Source organism: Histomonas meleagridis, assembly GCF_020186115.1.
Source record: "Histomonas meleagridis strain 2922-C6/04-10x chromosome Unknown contig_20, whole genome shotgun sequence".
NCBI lineage: Eukaryota > Parabasalia > Tritrichomonadida > Dientamoebidae > Histomonas > Histomonas meleagridis.
In genome coordinates this window covers 176,942-191,772 of record NW_027150805.1, presented here as the reverse complement: position 1 = coordinate 191,772, position 14,831 = coordinate 176,942, and the positions used below count along the sequence as shown (strand labels likewise).

The window sequence follows — 14,831 nt, the reverse complement described above, 5'->3', positions numbered from 1 at the left end:
CTAATATTAATATTGTTTCCAATAGCTTGCGAAGAGCATTCTTTCGTTTTCATTTGGTATCAAAGTGTATGTAATTTCATCATAAGCGTTTGGATAAAACGTCAACAAACTCGACACCACTTTCACTCTAATTCTTCTTTTCTTATCCATCAGCTTTAGCAAGTCCTCTATTTTTATTATCCACGTTTCCAGAAACGTCACCACTCTCATTGTCATTGGGTTTATTGACCCGGTACACATTTCATATTCTCCTATTGCCTTATCTTCATTACAAGAATGTGTCATTACGACTTGTCCACCAACTATTACATCGATTGTACCAGTTTTCAAGAATATTAATTTATCCGCAACTTCACCTTCACGAATAATTATATCATCAGGCGAATAATCCTTAAATAATATTATGTCTGCTAACATATGTAATTGATTTCTATTTAATGTTCTAAATGATTTAGTTATGTTAAATAACTTCGAAATAATTTCGAGTTTAATGGTACAACGTAATGATGGTGGTACTCTCCCTAATATCTTAGTAATGTTACCGAATCCGCCTGTTTTATCCCATTTATATTGACAATAATTACGGATGACTTTACGTTGATCATTGTCAAGTTCTTTAAACCGAAGAAAATCTTGTACAACTTTATAATGTTGAACATATTCATTTTCTTCGGGATCAATTAATATGGCAACTAAATTAGACGTAAGAATCGCTTGGATCGTGACGCCAAATAATTGCGCGAGAATTGCTAAAACAATTTCAGTGGTTGTCGTGGGAGAAATGTCACCATAACCAATGGTTAAGATGGTCGTCATTATGAAATATAACGAAGTAAAATATAATTGCGTTATGTTAAATTTACGATCGTAAAATTGGTGCAAAAATGAATTCTCAAATCCATTAACTTGCGCATTGACAGTGAAGGCAAAGGCAAATAAATTGATGGAAAATAGCATGAGATATAATATGGGTAATATGGAGAGAACACTGCCAATGTACGGTAATAGTTTGGTGGTGGTTTTGTAGGCTTTGAATCCGCGATATAATCGTAATATTTTGTTTAAAGATAGAACAATGTAAACAATTCGATTCTTGACTACTATCCCAATCCATCCTAATGGAATTGACGAAATAAGATGTATATAAACATACCACTTTCCATAAAATTGCTTAAATAAATCCGGCGTTCGAACAAGTTGACCTCTATGAACTGTAACGGTGTTCCGTACGACAAATAGATCAAATAAAAAAATAAGATCAAAAAGAAATAAAATTGAATAAATCGAAATGAAAACTTGATCAAATATAACACCAACAACAAGGATTTCGGATGGACCTAACAAACATATAAACATTATCGCATATTCCCATAATCTTCTGAGGATATTGATATGAGTAAAAAATGAACACTTTCGCATAGATGCATATGTAACTGCATCGTGTTGATATTCAGAAAATGTTACTTGACTAGAGAGATCAAATTGCTCCCTGATATCATCAGACGTCGTCATAAAACAAACAGGACTTGTATTTGTCACTTTTAAGTATTTTTTTCAAATTTTTGGCTGGATCTCTTCGAATAAAAAGTCTTTCAGAAAATGGAACAAAAGAGTGATAACTCATTTGTTCATGAAGCCAACCAAATTTATTCGAATAAAAATAAAAAATGTAAATGTTTAATATATCATACAAATCTCTTGCTTGCAATTTTTAGAATTGTGTTTTTTGTTTGTTACCATTTCTATTAGGTATCTGTTCCATCATTCTTATAAGTTCTGAAGATGATTCAGTGATGTTTATATTCAACTTTGCAGAAGTTTCAAAAAATTTTGCACCAAATCGTAATGCGAGTTCTTGACCTTGAAATTGGCTAACAACTCGTTTGTCTTCTCGATCACACTTATTTCCACAAATAACAATTGGAATATTATAACTTTTTTTTTCTCGAACAATATCATTACACCATCTCTCGGCAGTATTAAAAGAATCCTGGTCATCTATTGAGTAAACAACTATAAAACCATTTTTATATTTCAATTGATGCATCCACATTTGATAAAAGTCACTACCTCCTGCAATGTCAAGAATTTCAATGATATTAGTTTTCCCATCGACTAAAAGGGAACACATGTAAATATCTTCAAGCCCTGGATCAAAATCTTTATAATATTTCCTTTCTACAAGTTGCATAGTGATAGAAGATCTGCCTGTGCCTCCAGATCCGACAACCATAATAGAGTATGTAGGCTGGCCCAAAATGCTCATTTTACCTTTTTTACAAAACCCCGGGATTTTTCCTTCCTTCGAACGTTATTTGTTTTCTTAACGTTAAGATGCATTTCAATTATATTAATTTCAATCAGCATTGGTGTTCATTAATGAAATTGCCACATTCAAAAAAGTATGTATCATCAAAAGTGACATAAGTAAATACCAGAATTCATAATCGGTATTTCTCCGATACCACTTTTTGAGACATTGTCTTGCTCAACAAAAATTTATAATGGAAAAAAAAAATTGGAAAAAATCTTTTCATATTTAAACATCTACAAATCTTAATAGGTTTTTTCATCTTAAATATAGTAAGGCATTCCTTTCAAAAAGGATTTAAATTGTTGAAAACTGCGATGAATTAAATTTTTCCATTCGAAGCGCTTCAACATGTGCTTGTAGCTCATTTATTCTAAATTCCCAAAATTCTTTTTGCTCTTCTTGACGAATTTCAAAGAACTTTTCCATATCATGAAGAGCCTCATGTTTCTCCGTTGTTTCATCAGTTAGCTCTTGTATATTTCTTTCCAATTTAGAATTTTGTTCAATTAATTCTTCATTTTCAATTTCTGTTTTTGTTAAAGCATTTCTTGTCTCAATCATTTCATCTGTGAGAACTTTAAGCTTTTTAGTCATTATGTCAATTCTTTTCATGGTGTCTTCTCTTTCTTTTTTATTATGCCATTTTTTCAAATATTTGTCTTCTTTTTTATATAGAGTTTCACTTTCAATTTTAGTTATTTTCTTAGCTTTCTGCTTTGTACCGTTTTGTCTTTTTAATTGTTCAAATGCATCTTGAGAGTTATATCTTCTTCGTGGTGTTAAATTTTTTGAGTTTTTTGTATTATCATTTTCTTGATTTGGGGTTTTATTTTCATTCTTTCTGGGGAAAAGGGCAGGTTCTTGCTTAGCACCAGCGAAAACTTGCTTAAAAACACTCGATGACATTTAATCTTAACGTACAGAAAAGTGTCTCTAAATCTTTTTAGTGTTTCAAGAAACGGACCCATTATATAAAAATATCGAAACATTCTTTGCCTTATACTCTCAGCCACAATACAATAAATATTTTTGCTTTGTTTTTTCATAAAATTTTATTTATTTGTTGTTATTCAAAAATTATTTTTGAAAATTCATTATGTCTTACTATAAATTTGCTGAATCTATTTGTTATTCGCTGAAATGTACTTGGAACATTATAAATAATTTCAAAATTAAAACTATTAAAAAATGGTCTCCTATTTATAAATATTTTGGTTTATAATTGTGTTACAAAGTATTTCATGTATGTCATGTTCAAGCTCATTATTTCTTATTGATTTAAATTTTTATTTAAAAGAGATTCTACAGAAATAATCTTCTGTTTTCAAATGCCAAGGATTTCAAAATAACGGATCCATAAGAAATTTTGAATGACTGGTTGAAGATGGTTAACCAAAAACGCCAAAAATCAAATGAAAAATATTTTTTTATAATTATAATTGTCTCTTACGTTTTACTTCTGTCACTAAATTTTTGTTCTTCAATATCTTTTAAAGTCACAACGATTTCAACATCTAATTTTAATAATAAAATTACTAAGCAAGAACCGATGTTAGCCCAAATACTATTATCTAAAAAAACGGATCCTAATGATATTGATGTTGATATTGTTTATACATATGTAAATGGCAACGATCCAGTATGGCAAGCCAAAAAGAAAAAAACCGAAATACAATGCGGAGTAGAACATAACAAAGAACTAGATAAAGTTCGTTTCCAAAATATTGAAGAAATCCGATACTCACTTCGAAGTGTTGAATTATATGCACCATGGGTTCGCAAAATATTCATTATAACTGACAATCAAACCATTCCGTTTGTTAGACAAAATCATTCAAAGATCGTATATGTTGATCATACACAAATCATCCCTAAATTTGCTTTACCAACTTATAATTCACGTGTAATAGAACATTGTATTATAAATATTCCTGAGTTATCTGAACATTTTTTATATTTAAATGATGATTTTTTCTTTTCCCGCCCAACAACGAAATGGGATTTTTTTGATAAAGAAACGCATCTTCCAATTATTGCAGTAAAACAAAATAATTGGAAATATGTACATAGAAAATATAATTTTTATGTAAATTTTAAGAATAAATTAAAATCACCATCAATTGATGGAGATGAATATTGGGCTTCATTACATTATACGCTGAGTGCATGTGTAAATCGTACAAATGTAACACCAAGAGGTGAAACAACTCATTCAGTATTACCAATATCTTTAACATTGTTACGTAAAGTTCATGAATTATTTCCAAAAGAAATTAATAAAACATTGGCAAAGCATTTTAGAGCTTTTCCTGATTTTCAATTTCAAGCTTCAATAATACAAACATGTGTCGCATATAGTAAATTATGTAAATATGTTGAATTAGAAGGTGACGCATTAATTAATAACGCAAGATTTATTTATTATAAAGATGATGATAATCCATTTGAGGGAATAAATCCTCATGACTCAAGAACAATTTGTATAAACTCGGCTTATGGTGTAACAGAACAATATTATATTAATGCAAAGAAATTTCTTGAGAGTTTTTTATCAAAGAAATCAAGTTTCGAAATAGATTAGTAATTCCCTGATTTTATCATCTTTTAATAAAATAGATTTAAAGTACTTTTTGATATTGCAATTTTTACTTATTATGAGTACTTCATACTTGAAAAATAATTTACCAGAGAAAAATGTAAATAACCAGAAAGTTTAATAAAGTGTTTTATTATTTAAACATTCTTTTTTGTTTATGAGATTTTTTTGTCGATTTTTTTAATATTGCCACTTTCCTATCGTACCGGCTAAAGGGGCATTTCCAAATGAAGCTAGTCCATTTCCTCAGGAAATTGGTTCGTGAACACGTTACAATTGAACTGAAAGATAATACCGTAATTGAAGGGACTGTTGTTGGTGTTGACTCAGCAATGAATACTCATGTCAGACTCGTTCAAATTCAAAGACCTGGAAAACCAAAAGAAAGACTTGAGAACATGACAATACGTGGTGCATCCATTAGATACGTAATCTTACCAGAAGCAATTAACTTAGGTACACTTCTTGTCGATGATCGTCCAAAGAAGACAAGGATCAGGCACGGAGAATCCAAAGAAGAAAAGGACAGAAAGCCAGAACTTTTCCAAATCAGGAAATGGTAAAAATATATTTTTATTCCATTTATGGATTTTACCAATTCTGGTTTGATTTCCTTGGTTACCCCAACTAAAAGAATAAACATCCGCTCATCAACACATTTTTATAACTTATGAGTTGAAATTCCAAATAAAGATTTAAAAATTATATTTTGCTCATTATGAAAAAAAAGCAATAACAACAATTTTACTATTAAAAATAATTTAATTTAACCAAAATAAAAGAGCAAATTGGTATTCACAAGTGAAAATTTTTCAGAATCAGAATAAAGTATTCATTTTTTCAAAGTGTAACTAAAATGAATGGCAAGGCTGTGCTTTGATGCCGACCAAAAATTAAGTACTTTTTGAAGTAATTTCGACGGTTTTCGATCAATTCCATTATGGACGGTTCATATTATAACAATGAAAGCAATAATTTTCAATATGGCCAACCTATAAGGCATTCAGATCGCCCATTGCAATCAGTGAACTATGCAGAGTCATCAAGTGAAATGAGTTCTGATAGCTCAACAAGTTTTAGCGATACAAGTTCAAGTTATGAATCAGATGATTCCGACTACGAATATGGTTTCTCAAAAAAAAGCAGGATTAGGTCCAAACAATCACAAAACAAACAATTTCAACAAGACAATGTTCAAAAGGTCGACACAGGAGCCAGAACAACTAAAAGGAAAAGACGTCATGACTTTGATTCCGATGACTATTCCAGCGAGATCACCACAGAGAGTGAATTTGATTCTGGTGATAGTTCTGGGATTGCTTACCGTTTTCACGATACACGAAGTCGTAATGGTCAGAACTATGCAGAATCCGACAGCTCAACAAACGAAAGTGAAGAAGACGAAAATGAGCAAGAAAAAAACGAACCCAAAGGCCCAATTATTGAGAAAGTGATTGGGACTGAAATTGAACCATCGGAAGAACCAAAATATTATGTTAAATTCAAAGGGGAATCATATGGGCAATGTCGGTGGCTTACAAAGAATCAAATTGATTCGTTTAATGGTGATCGTTTTCTTAAGTCGTTTTATAAGACTCTTCGCAAAGGCGTTGAAATGGTTAAATTCCATAATATACCCAATCTCCAAATTCTCCAAAGTGAAAATATCGAAGTTTCCAAAGTAATTGGGTATAATGAAGAAACCGATCAATATTTAGTGATCTGGCAAAAAGAGAGTGACCATATGAATCAAAAATCGGAGAACAACTATGAAGTTGTCACCTGGGAATATCGTGATTTCATTGATAATGATCAATCCATAGCTGAATATCGTCAACGCGAAGAGAAACTTACTGAAATAATGCGACAAATACCACCGAATCGTACTGAAGTCCAACGTCCAGAGAATTATCGAGAATATGTCTCGAAACCTGAAGAAATGTCTGAATATGAATTTTCGATGACATTAAAACCTTATCAAATACCATTACCAGAGTTTAAAGATGGACGAGAATTACGTAGTTATCAAGTTGACGGGTTAAATTGGTTACGTAAATGTTGGTATGAACATCGTTCATCAATCTTAGCTGATGAAATGGGCTTAGGAAAGACAGCGCAAAGTGTTTGTATGATCAATGATTTATTTCAAATTGGATTTCGTGGACCATATTTAATTGTTGCACCATTATCTACATTGAAACAATGGGAACGAGAATTCCATAATTGGACAAATTTAAATGTTGTTTTATTCTCAGGAGGACCAGAACAAAGGAAAATCATTACAGATTATGAATTATATTATCATGATAATCGAGATGTTTGTAAGTTTGAAGTTATGTTATTAAATTTTGAGAAATTACTTAAAGAAGATGTCTTTAATTTAGTTAATAGTTTTACATGGGAATATTTCATAGTTGATGAAGCACATCGATTAAAAGATCATAATAAAAAGATTTATGGAGTATTACAAGAATTAAAAGTCCGACATAAATTATTATTAACAGGGACACCAATACAAAATAAATTATCTGAGTTTTGGTCATTATTACATTTTATTGAACCAGAACAATTTAATGATTTAGATAAATTTAATGAAGAATATGAAGATAAAGTTGAATTATTAAAGAATAATGTCATTAATAAATATATGTTACGAAGAGAGAAAAATCAAGTCGAAAAATCAATAGGTGAAAAAGAAGAACATATTGTTGATATAGAATTAACACAAACACAAAAGAATTTATATGAATATTTAATAGCAATGGGTATTGCATCAACACAACGTGATAATTATAAAATGATAAACTTTCAAAATCATGGTAATAATTATATAATGCAATTACGTAAGATATGTAATCATCCGAAATTATTTGATGAGAAAAATAGTTGGATGAAATTCATTGATCCTATAGATAAATGTGAAAATGAAAATGAATTAATTATTAATACATCAGGTAAATTAATATTTTTAGATAAATTATTCATGAAACTTAAACAAGAGAATGCAAAAATATTAATATTTTCACAATTTGTTCAAATGTTAGGTATTTTAGAAACATTTTGTTTATGTCGAAATTATTTATTCCAAAGAATTGATGGATCAATTACAGGGAATGAAAGACAAAGAAGAATCGATAGTTTTAATTCTGATCCGAATGTTTTTATCTTTTTATTATGTACTAAAGCAGGTGGTACAGGATTAAATTTAACAGCAGGTAACACCGTAATATTATATGATTCTGATTGGAACCCACAAAATGATGCACAAGCTCAAGCAAGATGTCATCGAATTGGACAAAAGAATAAAGTCGAAGTATATCGTTTAGTATGTCGTGATACATATGAAGATGATATGGTACGAAAAATATTACAAAAACAATTAAATCAAGAGAATATGTTTAATGAAAACAAATCTAATTCACGTAATCAACAAGATAATGATAACGATACATTACAAAAAGGTATAAAATTTATTAAGAAAGAAAAACTTGAAAATAATTTACAATTTAAACAATTTAAAGAAGAAACTATTGAAGAAATATTAACAAAAAGAACTCATAAACCAGAAGTTATTATTAATGAAACTAATGATAATTTATTAGAAAATAAAATTGTTTTAGATGAGTTCTTAAATGATTATATAAATAATCATCCAAATTTAATAGATACACCAACAGAACAAAAAAGAAATCGAACGAAAAGTTTATATTATGATGATGATGATCTTGATGATTTTGAAGAAAAAGATTTAAAACATTTTGATTTTTATACCATATTAAAAGGATTAGAAATTTATGGATGGGGAAGATGGAAAGAAATTAGTGAAAGATGTAAATTTGATTTCGGCGAAGATAAATTAATTGATGTTTGTTGTGTTATATTACAAATTATATCAGAAGAAATTCAAGATAATTTATTAAAGTTATTTACTGGTTATGAAGAATTAACAAATGAACAAAATGATTTAAAACGTTTTGTTAAAAAGAAAAGAAAATCCGATCTTTTAATCGAAATAGATAAAAGATCTCGAACTTTAAAGAAACGATTTTTGGACTTAAAATATTTTAATGAATGGTATGAAAAGAATTCACAAAATTTCCCAAAAAGTATTCCAAAATTGGATGATGACGATGATGATGATTGGAATGTAGATGATGACCAACGATTAATTAATGGCGTTTATCAATTCGGTTGGAATCAATTCGGTCCAATACTTGAAAATGTATTTAATGATAAACAAAACGTAGAAAAGAAATTCCTTAAAAAGAGATTTAATCAATTATTCAAAAGAATTAACCCGAAAAGTTATCGAAGAACTCATAAAAAATCTAAAAAACATAAACACACAAAAAGAATTGTCGAGAAAAAAGAAGATGAAACTCCAAAAGAAATTCAAATCTCACCTCGATTATTATCAATTACTAAAACTATTAAATATTTCGGTATCCCTAAATCAGAAGAACATTGTAATCTTTTTGCAGAGTTTGCTAATGTAAATGATCCAATGGAAGACTTAAAAAATATTATTATTTCAGCTGAAGAATTACTCTCTTCACAAGATTTTAACCCGACGGTTGTCTTCTATGAAAAACCTGAATTTAGTTTTATGACGTATTCAATCGCTAATTCAATAATTAACGCTAAAAAGTGGTTTGATCGTTTTAACGAATTTTTTGAAAACGAGTTTGAAAAAGTGGATTTCAAAAGTTTACAGAGCCAGACAGATTGGTGGAATCATTATGAAATGGACCCAATTTTATTCCAACATATTTATAAGTTTGGATTTAGTAAGCCTTGTACATTAGTTATTCAACAACCTTTTCTTCATTTAATACCAGAAGAAGAAATTGAACAATATCAAATTGGTAGTGAAAAAGAAATTAATGAAAATATTAAAGGTAAAATCAATAATGTGAATCCACGTTTAGCAATTTTCTTTTCTAAGAAACAATTAATGGCACAAATTGATTCAATTATTTCATATATCATAGAAAGTAAAATTCCATCACCAAAGATACAATTAAAGTCAAAGTATTTCCAAGATATAATATTACCATTCACTATTAAAGATACTATTATTGAAGCACTTGGTACTGGTGAATTCTTTTCTATATTTGGTTACCTATGTCAAATTGGATTTAGATCACGTATTAAATATGAAAACAAAACTTATTATTGCAGAGTTATTGACAACATATTGTTCCCATTTGAAGTTCAAATGCACGGTGAACAATTGAAAGGAAGAGGGGACACCCCAAAAATGGCCATTGAAAAGGCTATCGGCGGTGAACTTCCTCCCGAAATAAATCCGTTTGAATTGTTTGGGATTGGATGTCCACCAATAAGATTTTGGCTACAAAAGAACCTCGGAATTAAGAAGGTCACGGGATATAAGAGCATAGAGTTCGAAGAAATTAAAAAGGAGCCGAAAGAAAATGACGATGAGTTCGACGCACCAATCCCAAGAATGAGAGGAAGGAAAAGAAGATTCTTCCCTTCAGTATTATAGTTATATCAGAAAAATATAAAATTATTTAATAAAATATATAAATTATTTTGGTGAAATTTGTTAATTTTTCATGTGATGATGAACTTATTCATGTGATACTGCATTATATCCACACATTGAGTGGTGATGCGCATTTGTTAAGTCATAACTTGTTAAAAATGCGAATAAATTCGTATATTCATAAACATTAGAAACGTAATTTCGTCATCAATATTGCCTATATATCCCTGGTGCTATGCCTCTATATAAAGGCATTAAATGAATTTCATATACGCACTCAGATTAAGTTGACTAAGGTTCAGACATGAAACAGAAGGGAATACACCTGTCATAAAATTATTTTAAGATGACATCCGTTTTATTGCAATTTTCAAAATCAATTTTTTAATTTCAGTAATTTTATGAGATTAATTAAATAAACCGAAAAACATAAGTAAAAAAAAAATCACTTGTTTAAACGATTCCTTTTTTCAAGAATTCAGAATATGACTTCAAGACAGTGATTTTCTTTTGGCTAACGATTTTATTCGCTTCTTTCTCTTTTTTAAGTTTGTCGAAAACTTTTTTGCCAGCTTTGATGACTTCGATCCATTGGCCCTCTTTGCCTTCTTTAGATAAGCCAGTATGAATTCGATCGCGATCTTTTGTTGTGATAGAAGACGCGTGTTTCAAAATTGAACTTCGTGAGTTGGGTTGATTAGGACTAACATACAACCATGAGTCATCATATATGAAATCAGAAGTATCATCATCATCATCATATCCACCAACAAACCCAAATCCATCTTGTTCATCATCACTTTCTTGTTCATCATCACTTTCTTGCTCATATCTAGATCGTTTTTTATTATTCTGTACTGTTTCTTGATTGAGATATTCTGAATAATTTTTTAATAATGTGATATTTTTGTCATCGTCAACAGCTGTGGAAGGTTTTCCTTTCTCGCTATCATGATCATGATATTCTACAGTGTATTTGTGAGAAGTTGCTTTAGTATGTTTCCTTAATGAGCATAACGCAAACAGAAAAAGCATGTTTTGGAAGATTAAAACGTCAAGCTGACAACCATTTCTGAAAAAAATCCACTTCGGATTCAATTTACACTCAAAATTAAGGTACTTAAAAATCATCCAGTTTTTCATTTTCAATAGTTTATCTTTATCATATGTAATATGACGTGAAAAAGCAAATCTTCAGATCGAAGATTAGATGAATCTACTTGAAATTCTATATATTATATACTAGCATATTAATAAAGGTATTTTTTAAAGTGAATTGTTACTTAATATTTCTGATAAAAGTATTATTAATATCTAAAAAAAATTAAGACCACTTAACTATTTCATTTTCACAGTCCAAATATAATTCGTTATTATAAAATTGGTAATTTTACAAATTTTGAGTGTAAAGATGGTCAAACTACAGGGTGTTTATCACATGATAATGTTTTTTTTCTGTTAACTTCGAATTTCTTTTTTACTTTAAATTAATTCTTTAATATAAAAATCTTAACTCATTATTATCGAACAATATATCAGATACATCATTTTCTCTGAACATATATCTTTCCAAGAAATACGTTGTATCTTATAGTGAATCAAGCTATGGTATAAAAGGCGGCTTTTAATTATACTCGTTTATACCGGCATAGGAATGAGTGATTAAAAATATCATTACTATCTCTCGACCCAAATCTTTTCTTAGAATCTAAATTCAATTTTACTAATGAGTCAATTGCTTCATTAGATTACTCAATGTCAGGGAACTTATATGTACACGACGTGATTATCTTAAAGACGTTTTGCTCAACGCTGTCATGATTATGAAATATTCGAGGAAACATTTTGTGAACTCTGTTGTAAATACAATTCAAAAAGTTCGTATACGATATTTTTTCCATCAACTAATATAATTTATTGTATAATTCGCTCAAAAAGTGGAGGAAGTGAAGTCAGGCGCTTTTCTCAACAACAATTCATGAATTATAAATTATGAAACTGATTTGAAATCAATTTTATCAATAATTTCATCAAAGCATCGTTTAACACAAACAGCAGGAACATTATCCCATAACGCAACAATTCACTTAGAAGATAATAACCAATTAAATATCGAACAAACAAAAGAAATGGAATCCGAAATTCAACAATATTTTAATTATCTTCCCAAACGAAAAGAATCATAACAAGGAAAAAAGCGCAAGAACTAACAATAAACACACATAACACAAATCTAACTTATATTTTAAACAAAAATGCAACTGAATATTAATTTAATAATCATAGGAAATTGTCCAATTCCAGATAGACTTAACATTGATACAGTTATAATTCATGAATCAAATATACATAGTTTTGTAAATGAAGCAAATATTATATTAAATTGTTATATATTTGAATGTAATGATATAGTTTCATATCTAAATTGTAGGAGTGTTATGATATTTCCAAAATTCTTATATATTTATGAAAATGCTTTACTTCAAAACATGAATGGATTTAATGTTGAAATAACTTCATCAATTTCAAATGTTTATTCATCTCAACCATATTTAGATTTAAAATCGAATATATTTACTGCATATATAAAACTAGAAAAACCATTTTCATATCATTAACATTGAATTTCTTTCTATTATAAATATTCAATCGATATTACAAATGTTAATGATTTTGATCCATTTGCAGGTAAAAATATTTCACTAATTAATGGAAAAGAAGAATTTTATCTAGGTTTATTAAAAACAAGTAATCATATTATTAGTAAAAATAAAAATGTAAATCCTTGGTCTTTAGATAATTCTTCATTTTGGTGTGAAGAAAGAGTTAAATATATAACAAATAAAATAATTAATGATAAATATGTTTTAATATACTTGAAAATCCATGTTATACATTACTTAGTGTTATTATACTACAAATGAACATTATTCAAGTCGTTTTGGAATTAAACCATTTTCACCAAATAATATGGAATGGTATAATTATATAACAAATTATACATCTGATGTTCATATTTATTTTAGTAAAAGTAATGAAAAATCTTTAACATTTCCAATAAATAAATTTAACAAATTAAATCATATATAAAAATTCTACCTTTTTTTGAAGATCATGAAATTGAAGATAATTTAAATATTCTTATTCAGTTTTTTTATATCACATTTCCAAAAACATTGGTGAAAACCCCGCTTTTTTTACACAATTTTTTTGCTACTAAAATTGACAAGGTTTGTCCGCAGAGAACGTTAAGACACTTCACGTTTTGAAACTACGAAGCCCATCTAAAAACGTAGATATCATCTATGAACAATCTCGACCTTGCATTTTTATTTGGACTCTGTGTTCTCACTTCCATTCTGGAACTTCCTCCTTTCATTCACTCAATTTTTGTTTACTGTCGAAATGATCTTGGCGCTATTCCGAACAACACTAACAGAATTTGCCAAAGCATAATCGGGTTAACAAGTTTTGTGCTTGCAGTTACAATTTTTATTGTGGTTTTGATCCGGATAATATCAGTCAAGAAATGGAATCAGGGTAATCTTTTTATCTATTACTTGATTTTTTGTTTAGTTATTTCCATTGTTCAAATAGGTTTGGGTTCAACGCTTGTCCATTATGGAAATTCAGATATTTGTGAAAATCTTTCGATGCAAGAATGCGATTCATTTCTTCGCTCCTCGAAAGGTGTTGGAATTAATTCCATTATCACTTCTTGTATCCTTTTTTTGGGGAGTTTTCCAATTTCATGTGCTGTATTATCAAACTATCTGCGAATTATACAACATCAGCGGGAAAGAGCTCAGACAGAAGGGGCCCATTAGTGAATCAAATGCAGAAGGACACTGTTAATTTCTAAACGGTCACCAAAAATTCGTTTTTTAGTTAATATTTTTGATTTTTTTAGTTATGCTTTAGAAATATAATCAAAGAACTAAAAAAGTTATATTCACATGCTATATTTCAATATGGTTTTTCTGTCAATTATATGTAATTTGATTATACAAAATAATTTCTTCTGAATTTTGATTGATCATAACTCGTTAAAAAATTGGGTTTATATCATCAAGCCAGGATGAACGACCATTACATTTTATGTTCTATAATAATATTTAAGTCAAAAAAATTCCTAGTTTTTATTAATCGAAAAATTTTGATTCATATCTCAGTAACTAAGGCCATATTCAATATACATTTTTATAATTCAGGAATCAGTAAATACTTTATGAAGGTTAACTCAATTCTCAATAAAAAATGAATTTTATTTATTATCTACAAAAATATGATTTTTTTCTTTAAAGACGTTAAACCATTTGTAATATGTATATAAGCATAACAATTCTGGAAGAAACTGGATATAAAATTTGAATTTTTTTATCACCAATATGAATCAATATATAAGAACTACT

General features: G+C 28.8%; 4 protein-coding genes across 4 annotated transcripts; 2 read left to right on the top strand and 2 right to left on the bottom strand.

Moving 5' to 3' along the window:
* Positions 1-6: 6 nt before the first annotated feature.
* On the bottom strand, positions 7-1,512 carry GO595_002657 (cation channel family protein; the record flags this gene model as incomplete). Its single annotated transcript, XM_067915591.1, has 1 exon — positions 7-1,512. The coding sequence occupies one exon, from the start codon at positions 1,510-1,512 to the stop codon at positions 7-9; it is 1,506 nt and encodes a 501-aa protein (XP_067776458.1).
* Positions 1,513-5,137: 3,625 nt separating this feature from the next.
* On the top strand, positions 5,138-5,473 carry GO595_002656 (small nuclear ribonucleoprotein Sm D1; the record flags this gene model as incomplete). Its single annotated transcript, XM_067915590.1, has 1 exon — positions 5,138-5,473. The coding sequence occupies one exon, from the start codon at positions 5,138-5,140 to the stop codon at positions 5,471-5,473; it is 336 nt and encodes a 111-aa protein (XP_067776457.1).
* A 377-nt stretch (positions 5,474-5,850) lies between these two features.
* GO595_002655 (Type III restriction enzyme, res subunit family protein) lies at positions 5,851-10,419 on the top strand (the record flags this gene model as incomplete). The annotated part of the gene is made up of 2 exons (XM_067915588.1): positions 5,851-7,231; positions 8,126-10,419. 2 exons carry the CDS (start codon positions 5,851-5,853, stop codon positions 10,417-10,419), a joined length of 3,675 nt encoding a protein of 1,224 aa, XP_067776456.1.
* A 453-nt stretch (positions 10,420-10,872) lies between these two features.
* Positions 10,873-11,454, bottom strand: GO595_002654 (uncharacterized protein; the record flags this gene model as incomplete). The annotated part of the gene is made up of 1 exon (XM_067915587.1): positions 10,873-11,454. One exon carries the CDS (start codon positions 11,452-11,454, stop codon positions 10,873-10,875), a length of 582 nt encoding a protein of 193 aa, XP_067776455.1.
* Between the last annotated feature and the right edge of the window lie 3,377 nt (positions 11,455-14,831).